The sequence below is a fragment of the Daucus carota genome, chromosome 1, assembly GCF_001625215.2.
Source record: "Daucus carota subsp. sativus chromosome 1, DH1 v3.0, whole genome shotgun sequence".
NCBI lineage: Eukaryota > Viridiplantae > Streptophyta > Magnoliopsida > Apiales > Apiaceae > Daucus > Daucus carota.
Window position 1 is genome coordinate 25,858,532 of NC_030381.2, and position 13,584 is coordinate 25,872,115.

At 31.5% G+C, this 13,584-nt stretch overlaps 1 protein-coding gene across 2 annotated transcripts; it reads right to left on the reverse strand.

The window, feature by feature from the left end:
- Positions 1-92: 92 nt before the first annotated feature.
- Positions 93-7,678, reverse strand: LOC108200952 (auxin response factor 1). 2 transcript variants are annotated; one of them, XM_017369238.2, is made up of 16 exons: positions 7,331-7,662; positions 6,454-6,652; positions 5,685-5,800; positions 4,892-4,987; positions 4,706-4,762; positions 4,389-4,541; positions 4,178-4,262; positions 3,840-3,930; positions 3,593-3,757; positions 3,044-3,163; positions 2,886-2,961; positions 1,892-2,057; positions 1,723-1,818; positions 1,340-1,641; positions 943-1,133; positions 93-786 (listed from the first exon to the last, which is right to left on the reverse strand). In XM_017369238.2, the coding sequence occupies exons 2-16, from the start codon at positions 6,497-6,499 to the stop codon at positions 615-617; spliced, it is 1,932 nt and encodes a 643-aa protein (XP_017224727.1). In that variant the 5' UTR covers positions 6,500-6,652; positions 7,331-7,662; the 3' UTR covers positions 93-614. The 2 variants fall into 2 exon arrangements, with proteins under 2 accessions (XP_017224727.1, XP_017224718.1); XM_017369229.2 differs by having other exon boundaries at positions 1,340-1,818; positions 7,331-7,678.
- Between the last annotated feature and the right edge of the window lie 5,906 nt (positions 7,679-13,584).

Genomic DNA, 13,584 nt, shown 5'->3' on the forward strand with positions numbered 1-13,584 from the left:
TGAAACGGAGAGAGTATTTGCTTAAAATCAGCTCACAGGATGTTGCTTTAAACATAATAAAACTTTTCTTACTTAGATAGTTAGATTGGACCTCAGTTTAAAATGATTTCAATAAATAAATAAAGGAAAGGGTTAAAAAGCTTCATAGCTAAATCATATGCAGTCCGCAAATTTCACCTGAACGCATAAGCTCTGCATATATATTCTAGTACACACAATAAAAGAGCGGGGGCCGGATGGTCAAGACTGGGGTCGAATTCAATTTTAAAAACTGTGAAGAAAGATGTAAAGCAACACAAACCAGACCAATCTTGTCATATGCAGATATATAATAACTTGCAAGAAAACTCAAGAACCACTTTTTACTGCGAGTCAAAGATGGCCCTCAGCAGCTCAGCTTGTCAAACACAGAAGCAGCGCAAACATTGTTCTTTCAACTGACTGAGAACCCAGAAAGGCAATGCAACATAGGGTTCTCCTCAGACGAGACTAAATAGCACCTACGGAGAATAGTTACATCTTTAACGTCACCACTCTTCCATATACTATATGAACTAAGAAACCTTCATGCAGTTGTCAATCATTCTTTGATAATTATGTCGATCCTGCAATGTTTAGCAACCGGAACCAACATTTGATGACTGCTCCTCTGTGCCAATGTCAGAATCTGCAACCGTCTTAACTGGTTTAATTTCTTCACCAACAGGAGGTTTAATTTTGGGTGTCAGCCTCTTTGCTTCCTCAGTTGTGTAGATACAGATCTTCCTCACCATGTTACAGAATTCACTGAAAGAATAAGCAAGAGCTCAGGATATAATATCATTCCCCTTGATGTCAAATAAGAATTCATATTTCTAACTTTCCAGACATAGAAAGTCACAGAATTTAGTACACAGGATTCAATACTTTGTATGAAAAAAGAATAGGATAACGAAACTTAACTGCCAAGGGTCATCGCCCACCATCATAATATCATCCTCGTCATCGGTGTAAACAACCTGCCACTTCTTTTCTGATCCACAGAGTTCACCTTCAATTTCAAACATATCTTCTAGTTTCCTGAGAAGATCCTCATATTTATTAAACCGCGTCAAATCTACTGCCCTTCCAACAGCAATTCCTTGCATGTGAACCTGAATTTACAGTAAAACATTTATATACATTTACATAAATATAAATTTGTGAGGATCTATCGATATTAACCAAATAAGAAAAACCAAAGCTAATTTCACCAAAATATTTTCTTTCCAAATTTGTCTTAAAACTTGCACACAACTACATATATTAAAACTCTACTCGATTCCAAATGATCAATATTTAGAAACCAAATCGATACTACCTTTGTACAACTGCGGATATGTCTGCTGTGCAACTCATGTTGCGGTTGGAGGGACGACTTTTCTGGCTTACAACTTACTGAGGGAAGATCAGATTGATCGGCATCATATGGTTCTGAGTGCAGGTCAGATTCCACTTGCAATGTAAGTGACAGATCATCTACTACAGCTCCAGACACAATCATTGGTGTGTCTTCTACGGTGGAGGGATCAACCAAATCAATTCCAAATAACCTGTAACCATTTCCTGGTCTCTTTTCAACAGTACCCTTGCTTACTACAGGGGATATAGACTCTATGGCACCTTCAGACCAAAACATTGACTTGGAAGTTGGCAGATGGAATGAATCATTATCACAGTGGCTGATAGAGCTAGAATTAGTACCCGAAGAGAATTTGGGTGATGAAAAGAGATCTTGGCCACGTGAAGGATCACAATATCCAACGGCGGATGGACGGTCAGCAGGAGCCTTCCATAATCCTATGTGCAGAGTCATATGAAGATAGAAATATAAAGTATAATGAGTACAATGTAAAAGCCACAAGGTTCATACCGAGTGTAGGGATATCTGTTGTTTGAGTAGGTAATACTGGTGGTCGAGCCCGCTTATTTCTTTGTGGAGGTTGAGAGTTTGGAGTAGTAGCTGCCACAAGCGGCTCTAACTCCCACGGTGAAACTGTATCTGGTCGGAGAACTGATGAAGGTTCATCCCATTGAACCTACATTACAACCAATGAATGTGCATTTATCTATTATTCTAGGAAATGAAAAGGTAGAAAGACAAAGATCATCAAAAACAGCAGGCAAAACTCCAAAAAAATAAACTTCTTTTTTAAGCTAACACATGAGATCAAAAATTTAATGATCCAAATAACTCTGCGACATGTGCCCATCCTAGTAAATGATTTGTAAAGGCAACATTACCATTATCAGAAGTCATACCGTAGCAAACAGAAAGGAAGACTTCGTTTCACAAGGAGACTCAAATTATATAATTAACATATAAAGCATACCAATTTTTTTTTTAATAATGAGAAGTCTCTTAAGTGCCTCCAAGTGAGTTTTATTAGGAGATAACAAGTCCATAATATGGCAAAGTATATCAAGGAACCTAAACCATTGTAATTTTCTTCTTTTGGAATCAGATCATGCTAATCTATTCAGACAGTTAAAAGATGGCAACAATCTCAGTGCTTATTGTCTAGGCCTAGACTGCATGATTCTTAAAAGTTAGATTTTATGTCTAAAGAAATATATATCATAAGCAACTAACACATATATTCAAGCTTAGCCTGGAATCCTAAGACTTCTTTCAGTCATTAAGTTCCTAGTGTGTGTGATAAAATCAGTAAAAGGAATCACTAATCAGGCTTGCACATTAAATTATCAGCTTCCTTGATTCAGCTATCTTTTAACTCACGTGATACAGGGGTGGAAAACGGCAGGAAGTTCAAATGTAGTAGGAAGATGGATTAATTATAATGTTAAACAAATTTCAAGAAAAAGATTTTTCATTTAACAGTAAAGTGCCGATCAAAGTATTTCACCTTTAGTGATCTCCATTCAGAATCGCGCCATCTTGATGTTGTGCCATCCCCAACACCAACTATTGTTCCACTAAACCTGTATATCAGATTAAATTGACATGTTTATTTTCACCCGTGCTTGTACACGAAAAAATTTAACAGGCCAACTGCTAAATTACCTTCTCTCCGGAGCTTCCTCGCCCTCAAATCTCATTTTAAACCTCATTCCAACAGAGAGTTTCTGGCTTTGAGCTTCAAGGTATTTGTTAAGACTTACAATGAACTCAGAACGGCTTGTCCTAAACCAAGAAGGGGGTTAATTAAAGGCATACTGATCAAGCCATATATAATTTAATTTATTTCCTAAAATTGCAGAAAAAACATAACAAATTCATGTATGAGGTCAGATAATGATGGCCTCCCAGAATATGTAAACAAAAAGTTGTGGCGTGTGTGTTGGGGTGGGGGGGATTTCAACTTCTTGCCTTCATTCCAGCCATGCAAACTATACAAGTAATAATGCCAGAATAGAACTCAAATTGTTTTTTAGTATAGAATTAATGAAAAAATTAACATGCCCAAATCTAACCATAACTCTAAGGTATTAACACAGAATAATGTGGTGTTTGGGATTAAATAAAATGATTAAACAAATAAACCATCAAGATAACAGCATACGATAAAGACTTATTTTTCAACTTGTCCATATTATAGTAGAGTAGAAACACCTTGGCTTGTAATAAACTGAGAAGTGGGTTCCAGTTGCAATTGCATGAGATGCAGTAGCAAGAACACCAAGATGCATGCTGTGACTAGATATGACAGAAGATGGCATATTATTTAGTTGTCTCATCAGCCTCCTCACTCCAACACGTAGCTCCCCATTTTCCCCCCTGGAAGATACCACCAGCAATGTTGTTAGAGGATTACCAATATTAGTATCACAGACATAGATGAAAAGTCAACAAAACTTGCCTCAAGAAGATAAAAGCATCACCAGCAACCAATTTTTTGGCACTGACAAAGACGCTCCACCCAGTGGTTAGCAAGTGCCGTCGTGGTTGCCCTGTTTGATGTTTAATATGTGTTAAAACAATAAAAGGGGTAACGATTTGTTAAAAATTCACAATCATTTCAATTATTTGATGACTTCAATAACTTATCAAGTACCAACTGCTTTTATGTCATGCCATTATTATGAACCACAGGACACAAAAAAAACACATTGACGATGGACTCCACTTCTCAATGTACATGAACCTCAACTCCAAGTAATGTATTTATAGTTTCCCTGTTATAAGTTAAATTCTAACCTCGAAATATGTGACGAAAATGCCACTCATTGCCATGAAGATCAGTGGCAACCAATTCTTGCCAAGGTGGTTGCTGGGACATATCCTGCAGCATTTGTTGATTAATCCAGTCCGCAAATAACATTAATATAATAAAGTATTCATATTTGTCCTAGCGAAACAGCAACACCTTATAATTATGGAGTTTAAGCAGCAGAATATTCTGGCTTACCAGTGGGGGTAAACAGTCGTCAGCATGCCTCCGGAGAACAGAAAACCCACCATGGGTACTTGTGTCGGAAGCAGTAAGAGTTTTGCAAAATGAATGGACAGTATACTTAGGTGGTTCTGGTGGTGGAGGATCTGGACTCATGACCTCATTTTGCTGTAAATGTGGAAATAAACAGCAAGGATGTCACAAGCAATTATTAATAGTGACAAGATTTAGAGAGAAAAGAAGTTAGCAATCAATGGTAAAATATTATATTCAGAGTTCAAGACCATATTTCCGTTCCCAATCTATAATACTATGCAGGGTCAAAAACTCACATCTTGTTCAGGTAGCAGAGTAATTTGCGCATAAACTTCATCCGTCTCAGGTTCAGCCTACAAAAAAAATTAAGACTAGGTAACATTGCGCTGACAAAAAAGATAGTAGGGTCACAGTGTGTTAATTCTAACTCTTAAAAAGAAGAAAAAACTTCTTTAACACAAGAGCTAAGAAGAGGAACTCACTCTAAGTTGAACATTCATCACTTTGCATAATATCTTGGCCGGCAGATTAAACAAAGGAAGCTGCTGGTCAGAACCCTGATGAGTTGATGCCTCAAGCTGTAAAAACAACACAAAATATAAACAGTGCAAACAAGATAAACTTGCCAAACGGAGGGAACAAGGATAAATTTTGCAGTAGACAGATAACATACTAGATTACAAACTGAAACATGTCGTACATGTCTGAATTACTGAACTACTGACTTCAACATGTATAGATAAGAAGTTAAGAATAAAAATTTTACAGCTCCTTTTGCTTTGCACTGGAGGCTTAAGTTATAGATGAAAGTATGAAACCCTTTCCTCCTTGCTCGGGCACATCAGGGTTCAAAGACGACCAAGGAACATCCCGCCGTGTACATATACAAGTACTGACAGGGAAGGAGCAAAACCCACACTCCCAGAAATCCATATATTATCTCTGATATTTGAACAGAAAATTCCGCTGATAAATCAACAAAAACAGCCGCCTGAATATTGCTCCTATGAGCCTCCATCAGCTCCAAAGGAGATTTTTTCAATTTAAATGCGATTGTTTAAACTTAAAGAATGACTTGCACACCACTCTAAAATTTATACAAAGATCTATATGCTAGTTTACTTTTTCCATGCTATCATGGCATCCACTATTTTAAACAAGTACAAGGCTTTTATTAGAGCTAAATAGCTAATTAAGGTAAGAGAAGATAAATAGAGCAAACTGCAAACAGAGATAGAAGATAAAAACAGAAACAGAATACATAACATAATTTACCTGTTCCATATGACCTTGTGGGAAGTAGTACACTCGTTCTCCTTCCTGGGGAACTGTGACAAGGGGTCCAGCACAGGCATGCCAAAGCTCCTTGAACAAAGCATTACTAGCCTCCCCTGTGTTAAAATACAACATATATTATTTAGTAACACAGTTTCTCCAATACGGCAGAAAGGATAGGTATCAGACCTTATTCTAGCTACCGGCGGGGAAGGACACAGTTAGAAGTGTCAATAACCAAAACAATAAGAATCAAGAAATTACTAATAACATATAATTTAAGCCTTCACTTATAAAAGGATCCTAGTTACTATTTAGCAGAGCAAGTAGACATCAAAATTCATACTTCATGGAAAAAGAGCTTCTAGAAATAGAGATCAGTATATCACCAGGTAAAACTAGTTTTGACAAGCATGAGATAGCTTCGGGAAAGCTACAAACTATATCAATCCTAAAGCCAAATATGGGTACTGATATTAAGTCAGGACCACTGTCTACATAAACTAATGGTTCACAAAAAAGAAGTACAAAGATTAGTGAAGTTTGCTTTAATCAATAGAAATGACAACTTAATTAGTATAAATGGCAGGATATGACATATCATATTCACAAACAAATATTTTTGTCCTGTTGTATAATTAAATTACTGGCATTTGAATTATGTTCTTCATAAGAACTTAAACAATGTAATTAAATAACAAAAGAATCTGCAGTTCCTAATGGAATAGAAGTATGCAGTAGAAGTATGAAGGGAATAATAAGGGCAGACCTGAACGAGCCTTTTTGGATGGATGATTTGCGGCATCTTGTACCATGGTTAAACCACCCCGGAAAGATCTGAGTGGGGACTTTATATGCTATTATTGACAATCAAATTAATCTCGGAGTTCGAAATACCAAAGCAGAACGAATACGATATCTCGATATCTCTTTAAGTGAACTTAAATTCGCAGAGCTCCTCTCAATATCTGTTAATATATTTGTGCCAAAAGAAATGCATAAAGAGACAGAACCAACTAATACAACTCCAATCGATAGATGCATACATATTAACAATCACCGAAACAAGAAAAGGGAAGATACTAAATGTTTTATAATTCATTTTTTCCTTTATTTTTCTCAAAAAGAATCATAATAGCACATTAAAAGAAAATTGGATGTTTGCTGAAAACTTATACGAAGGAACAAAATTAAGAGAGGTCTATTCCCTTAAGCTCTCGGCCCCTCACAGAAGAACTATTTAAATTTCCTATAAATGTCTTTTTCTCTAAATTTAAGTTTCCAAATGAAAATCTCTACACACTTAAAACAATCACATGCCACACTAGCAAAAGTAAAATCTCTTTACCACAATCTAGAATCCAACTAAATTCAACCCATTAATTACATTACTAAAACAATCACAAACACCAAAAAACTTAATACCAAGCATATTTAGCAACAAAAACAAAAAATTCTCTAATTAATACTATTAAATGAGCAAAATCAAGACATTAAAAAAAGATTCACCAGTTATGTCAAGACTAAACTAAAACTAACTAGAGAACTTGATGATCTAAGTATCTTGCACAAGTCTACGCATAAACATATTGAGTGAATAAATAGATAGATAAACAGTAACAGAATCAGAAATTTAAAGGGGTTACCTTAAACAAGAATCAAACTACAACCCAGAATCTCAAATCCATCACAATCAAGAAAAGTTCACTTTTTTAGGTGAAATTCTAAAAAAAGAGGTGAATGTGAAAGCAAAGAAAAGGGGTTTTGTGAGTAATAATTAGGGTTTGAGAGAGAAATATGAGAGAGATTATAGTCTTTGCCTGGTTGAAGCCGACATGACCCCTGCAACTTTTACATTTTTTACAGTACAGCTTTCTCTCTCTGTATCTATATTGTGTGTATGTATTGTGTTGTACTGTATTATAGCTGTAGTGCAGTGCAAGAAGATAATCTTGTGAGGCCTTGTTTGGCTCCTTTGTTTACTCATCATCTCAATTTTGTTTATCAAAAGCAAGACATACAACATTTTTGTCTATGGTCAATCTTTGTTTCCAATAATTTCAATATTGATTAGTGTTTTCTTATATATTCAAAGTTTTAAAATTTTTATATTAAACCTAACTAAAAACATTTATGTTTTGAACCATTTGATTGATTAAATAAGATGATAATTTTGGATAGGAGGGAGTATAAGTATAAAAATGTCACCTAAAAATATTTGGATACATTAAATTATTAATAATAAAATATTTTGATTATTTACTTCAAACTTTGATAATATAAATTTGAATGAAGCTAGATTATTAATATCTAAAATTTGGTGATAATAAATATCTATATATTCAAAATATTTTGTGATAGTTTGTTTTATTTTGATCAACATACAAAATACAATCTTTATATTTTAATTCTTGATAAATAAAACTCAACTAGTAAATCTAATAATCAAAAATAAAGTATAATTTGTAAATTAAAAACAAAATTGTATTATTTTAATTGAGAATATACATGTATTGATGTATTGTTATTATATTAGAACAAAATTTTATATTTTAAAATTAATTTATTGTCAATTATTAATAAATAAAAAAATCGTTATAGATAGAAAGTTAAATGACATTGGTGAGTCAAACTAGAAAATCACAAAGTAAAAAAGAAAGCCAAACACAGCCTTTGCAGGAGTCAAGAGGGGATGTGCTTGTGCACATAATGTACAGCGATGAAAAGAGCACCCTGATATGGCTACAAGTTCCCCATACTATGTTCACACGCGTAAACTAGAAACAAAACAAACACGATTTAACTTAGGATAATAATTGTTGTTTGATGATATTTTAGTCCAATTTAAAATTGGTAATTAATGGTCTTTGATTCTAGTGATGAGTGTGGATAATACCTAGAAGTGCTTAGCGTCAGTGATAAATTTGTCTTTTTATTGTGAAAGTACTGCACTATCCTTTGTGTTCTCAGTTTGTGTCCCTTAGGAGCCGGAGAGGCTCATGGTGGGCATTAGCATTTTTAAAAAAGTTTAATATTCTTTTTGAATAAGATTATTGGTTTATTTTGGCTGAATATGTGCTGCTTTAACCTATAACGGTTTTTAAGTGTGCAAAATACAGATTAATATATATTATAAATATTTTAAAATTAATATATTCTCCGTAATTTAATTCAGATATGTAATTTGTATATAGTTAATATTGTGGATGATTATGATCCATAAATCAGTGAAGAATAATGCATGACTTTCTTCGTAAATATTTAAAAATTGTGACAAATATTGCATGAATATTTTTGAAAAAAAATGACTAATAGTGTAAGTAAAACTTTTCAAATCTGTGCTCAAATATATGATGATGCTTATACTTATGATAATTTTACATAATTGTAATTTAATTATTTACATCTAATTTTTTTTTGTGTTCTATTAATACACTATTATTAATTAAAATACATTTAAAGATACTCTCTATATCCCAATCATTTCTTACATTTTACTTTTAGAAATATACCTTTCAATTATTTACATTTCAAAATTTATCAAAAATAATAAAATTTGATAATATCAAAATTTAAAAAAAAATTACTATTATTCTCCGCTATACTCATTTTATATATTAAATATCAATGGTCTCAATACTTTGCTCACTTTTATTTCTCACATTACTTTATACATCTTTTTTAATATATATGCTCAAATCATTTATAAATAAATTAATGATAGGAACGAAATGAGTATATATTAATTATTTATCAATAATTAAATCAATAATTATTTTATTAAAATCTGTTAATCATATAAATTTTTAGGCTTAATAAGTTTCTCGATATTCTAATAATGCTTCAAGCTAATCCCTCCACCTATAATCAATTACAAAGAAAATGGTATTATATTAATCGGGGAAAATAGATTTTTTTGTCACCGAACTTATAATGTTTTTAGAAACTTGCCACTCAGCTAATTTTTTTTTCTTTTGGTCACTGATGTGATGTTAGGTTTATATTTGTTTTTAGTCACTAACTTAGGTTCGGATATGATTATTAACATTGTGATAAAAAAAATTTAGCATCATTAATACATAATGATAGTATATTAATTGTGCACGGCAATTCATATATAACCATAAAAGACGGCAACACGAGAAATAAATCAAGCATGATTTATTGATGAACAGTCCTAGGTCTTCAATATCTAGTAATGATATAGTAATATCTTCTTGGCTAATGATTATATTAGAAAATAAAAAGTTTGAGATACAATAATATTACTCTCTCTGTTTTGTTTTAAAGGTTGTTCAAATTTTGTTGCCTATTTTGATCTACTCTTTACCTTACACTTCTAAAATTTTCAAATATCCCTCCATTGGTTCACCTATATATAGTTGTGTATGCATACAAGTTTAAACACCACTTCATCCGCAACATCATATACTCACAATATATGAAGAAAAATCATATGCTCACAATATGGGTAATAACAATAATTTTGATCTTAACGTGTCAATGAGTTTATCTGAAGGTGTTTCGGATGAAGAAGCTTCAAGGAAGGAGGAGACTGAAAACTCCACATTTACAGGTATTTTATATTTTGTGTGGTGAACTTGGTTTTTGTTTTAATTATGATATTATTATTTAATCATTTTCTTGTTTATATTTTATATAATTTGCTTTGTTCAATTTTTTACTCAACAACATTATTATCCATTATATTCTCACGGTATAATCATAACTTTTGTATAAATGATCACTATAAGCAAACTAAATTTTCATTAATTAATATATAATTATAGAATAATATAATCCAATAACTATTTTATTTATGTACTTATTATTTTAAAAATTAATAACTTTTATTTAATTTTTAAAAACTTATCTTGCACGGATTTATTTCACCTAAATTTTTTAATTATATGTATTCAAATATGTGTTTTTATATATAAAAAATTTAAGTTCATCAAATATAGTTCATATTTATTTCCACTCCCACATATTTATTTATGTATATTATAATTACATATTTTAGTAAATATTATAATAAGATATATTTTTTAATAGTTGAAATATATTTTATTGTAAGAAGAAAAATTTAATATAATAAAATAAATGTCTTGTACTTGTATTCATCAAATATTTAATATATATATATATATATATTAAAATTTTATTTCTCATTTTTTAAAAATAATATTTGCTAATTCTATTGTTGCAGGTACAAATAATTTTACAAGTGAAGAATTCTCTCAAGAACACGCGGAGGATATTCCAATCATATTTGATACAAGCGAGCTTTCGTCTTCTGAGAGTAAAAATTTATAATTTTATTATATTGTTTTGTTATTCATTGTTTATAATTTTGTTAGGTTTATAATATAATTTTTTGTACTCACAACATTTTTAGGTGAAAGAGAAATCACAGATGAAGAAGGAGAAGTGAAAAAAAGAAAAGTGCTCACAAATGACATAAGACAGACTATTTATGCAACTCTGTTAAGGAAAAGTGTCAATGGAAAACTCAAAAAATACACCACAAGAGAGGTTGCTTCCATCTTTTCAGTCTCAATGCGCATTGTTCAGAGAATTTGGAAAAGATCAAAAGAGAACATAGCCGATGGAGTTGTTAATGTATCTCATCCAAAAACAAAAAATTGTGGACGTAAGCGCACAAATTGATTTAGAGCAGTTTCGAAAGATACCACTCCGACAAAGAACAACTGTGCGGGAAAAGTTAGTCCATCATTAATTTATAGCAACTTCAGGTATGGAAATATCAGAAGACATACTAATCCACTAAAGCCTGTTCTAACAGATGAAAACAAAAAGGCTAGAGTACAATTTTGTTTATCCAAGCTTGAAGAAGACAGTTTACCTCATGATCCAACATTCAAGAGTATGCAGAATGTCATTCACATTGATGAGAAGTGGTTTAACATGACAAGGAAAAATGAGAAATATTATCTTTTGCCAAATGAGGAAGATCCCTACCGCATATGCAAAAGTAAAAATTTTGTGACAAAAGTAATGTTTCTTGCTGCTATAGCTCGCCCACGTTTTGATGTTGAAGGGAAGGAAATATTTTCGGGAAAGATTGGCTTATTTTCATTTTTCACCAAGTTACCGGCGAAAAGAAGCAGTGTCAATAGGGCTACAGGGACCATGGAAACTAAAGTTATGACTTCAGTGAAAAGAGAAACAGTAAGGTCAGTTCTTATCAATAATGTGGTGCCAGCTATCTTAGAAAAATGGCCAAGGGAGGATGCTAACTCAATCATCAATATTCAACAAGATAATGCAAAAACACACATCGATCCTAATGATAAAGAGTTTTGTGAAGCAGTGCAGCAAAGTTGTCTTAACATCAAAATAAGATGCCAACCAACAAATTCTCCTGATTTGAACGTGTTGGACCTTGATTTTTTCAGGGCCATTGATTCTTTGAAGTATCAGGAAGCTCCAAGAACAACTTAGGAGCTTGTTTGTGCAGTTGAAAAGGCTTACCAAATTTTTCAACTGGATTGTCTAATAGAATTTTTCTAACTCTACAATCATGCATGAAGGCTATAATGGAGGTTAGGGGTTGCAATAATTATAAAATCCCACACATGAGAAAATCTGTTTTGGAGAGATTGGCCAATTAACTAGTCAACAAAAATGTGATGCAAAGTTGTACAAAGATGTCATGATTGATCTAATTTTTGAGATGTAATCAATATTTGGTGGAAATTTTATTTTTGTGTTAGAATATTTTTATTTTCCAAGTTTAAATATTAAATATGTTTTGTTATATTGAGTTGTATGATAGGTTAATTTTAAAATAATAAAATGGATACAAAAGTGTTCAAAAAATATTTGATCTAATTAACAAGTTGTGTACATATAAAAATATAAAGTTTATATTCATACAATATAGTTCAACTAATTCATTATATATATTTTGCTATTAAATTATGTTCACTTTATCAATTTTTGTGTAATCAAAATATTACACTTTACCTCATATATTATGTATATAAAAAAATATTAGAAGAGATATATAATATGGATACAAAAGTGCTCAAAAAATATTTGATTTAATTAACAAGTTGTGTACATATAAAAATATTAGAAGAGGTACATAGTGCTACAAATGATAAAAAAAATTGGTATTTTGTTAAATATAAAAATTATATTTAATTAACATATTTTTATAATTCATTATTTATATTTTGACATTAAAATATTAGGATAGGTACATAGTGTTACTTTTGTTGGTGAAATATGAATTTTATAATAAATCCGTATTTGTTATAATTGTCATATTAAAACTATATCGATATTAATATTATTTTATTATTATTTTTTGTTAGACATTTTTTTTAAAGTCAAAGAATATAATAAAATCAAGATAATGAATTAAAAATTAAAAATAAAACAAACAACTCAACCAAACAATGCATTTTAACATGTATCTAAAATAAATATTTCAAAACAAATATTAAACCATAACTTTTTTTAGAGAAATACAATAGGAAAATAAATCTGGGACATTTCAGATGCAACCTAATGTATGTATTACTCTTGTGAAGCTCTGTTAAGATCTAATGGATGCATGTTGAGATCAAACCCTTGTTTGTCTTCTGCTTTCTTATCTTGTGAGCTATCCATAAACTTTGACTCTGCTTTAACGTCTTCTCCAGATATAAAATGATATAAACTCGGCATATATATGGTTGACATAAGCATCACTTCTTCACGTATAGCTTTGCCTGTCAGATTTTCCTTTACTTGTATTTGATTATCACTTGCATCTTCACTTTAGTTGATCCTACACTTATCATGAGAATATATATATATTCCATAATAGAGTTGTAAAGTATAAATATTTTAAGAGAATGTTTTTGTGGAGAAGAAAAGATTGTACACA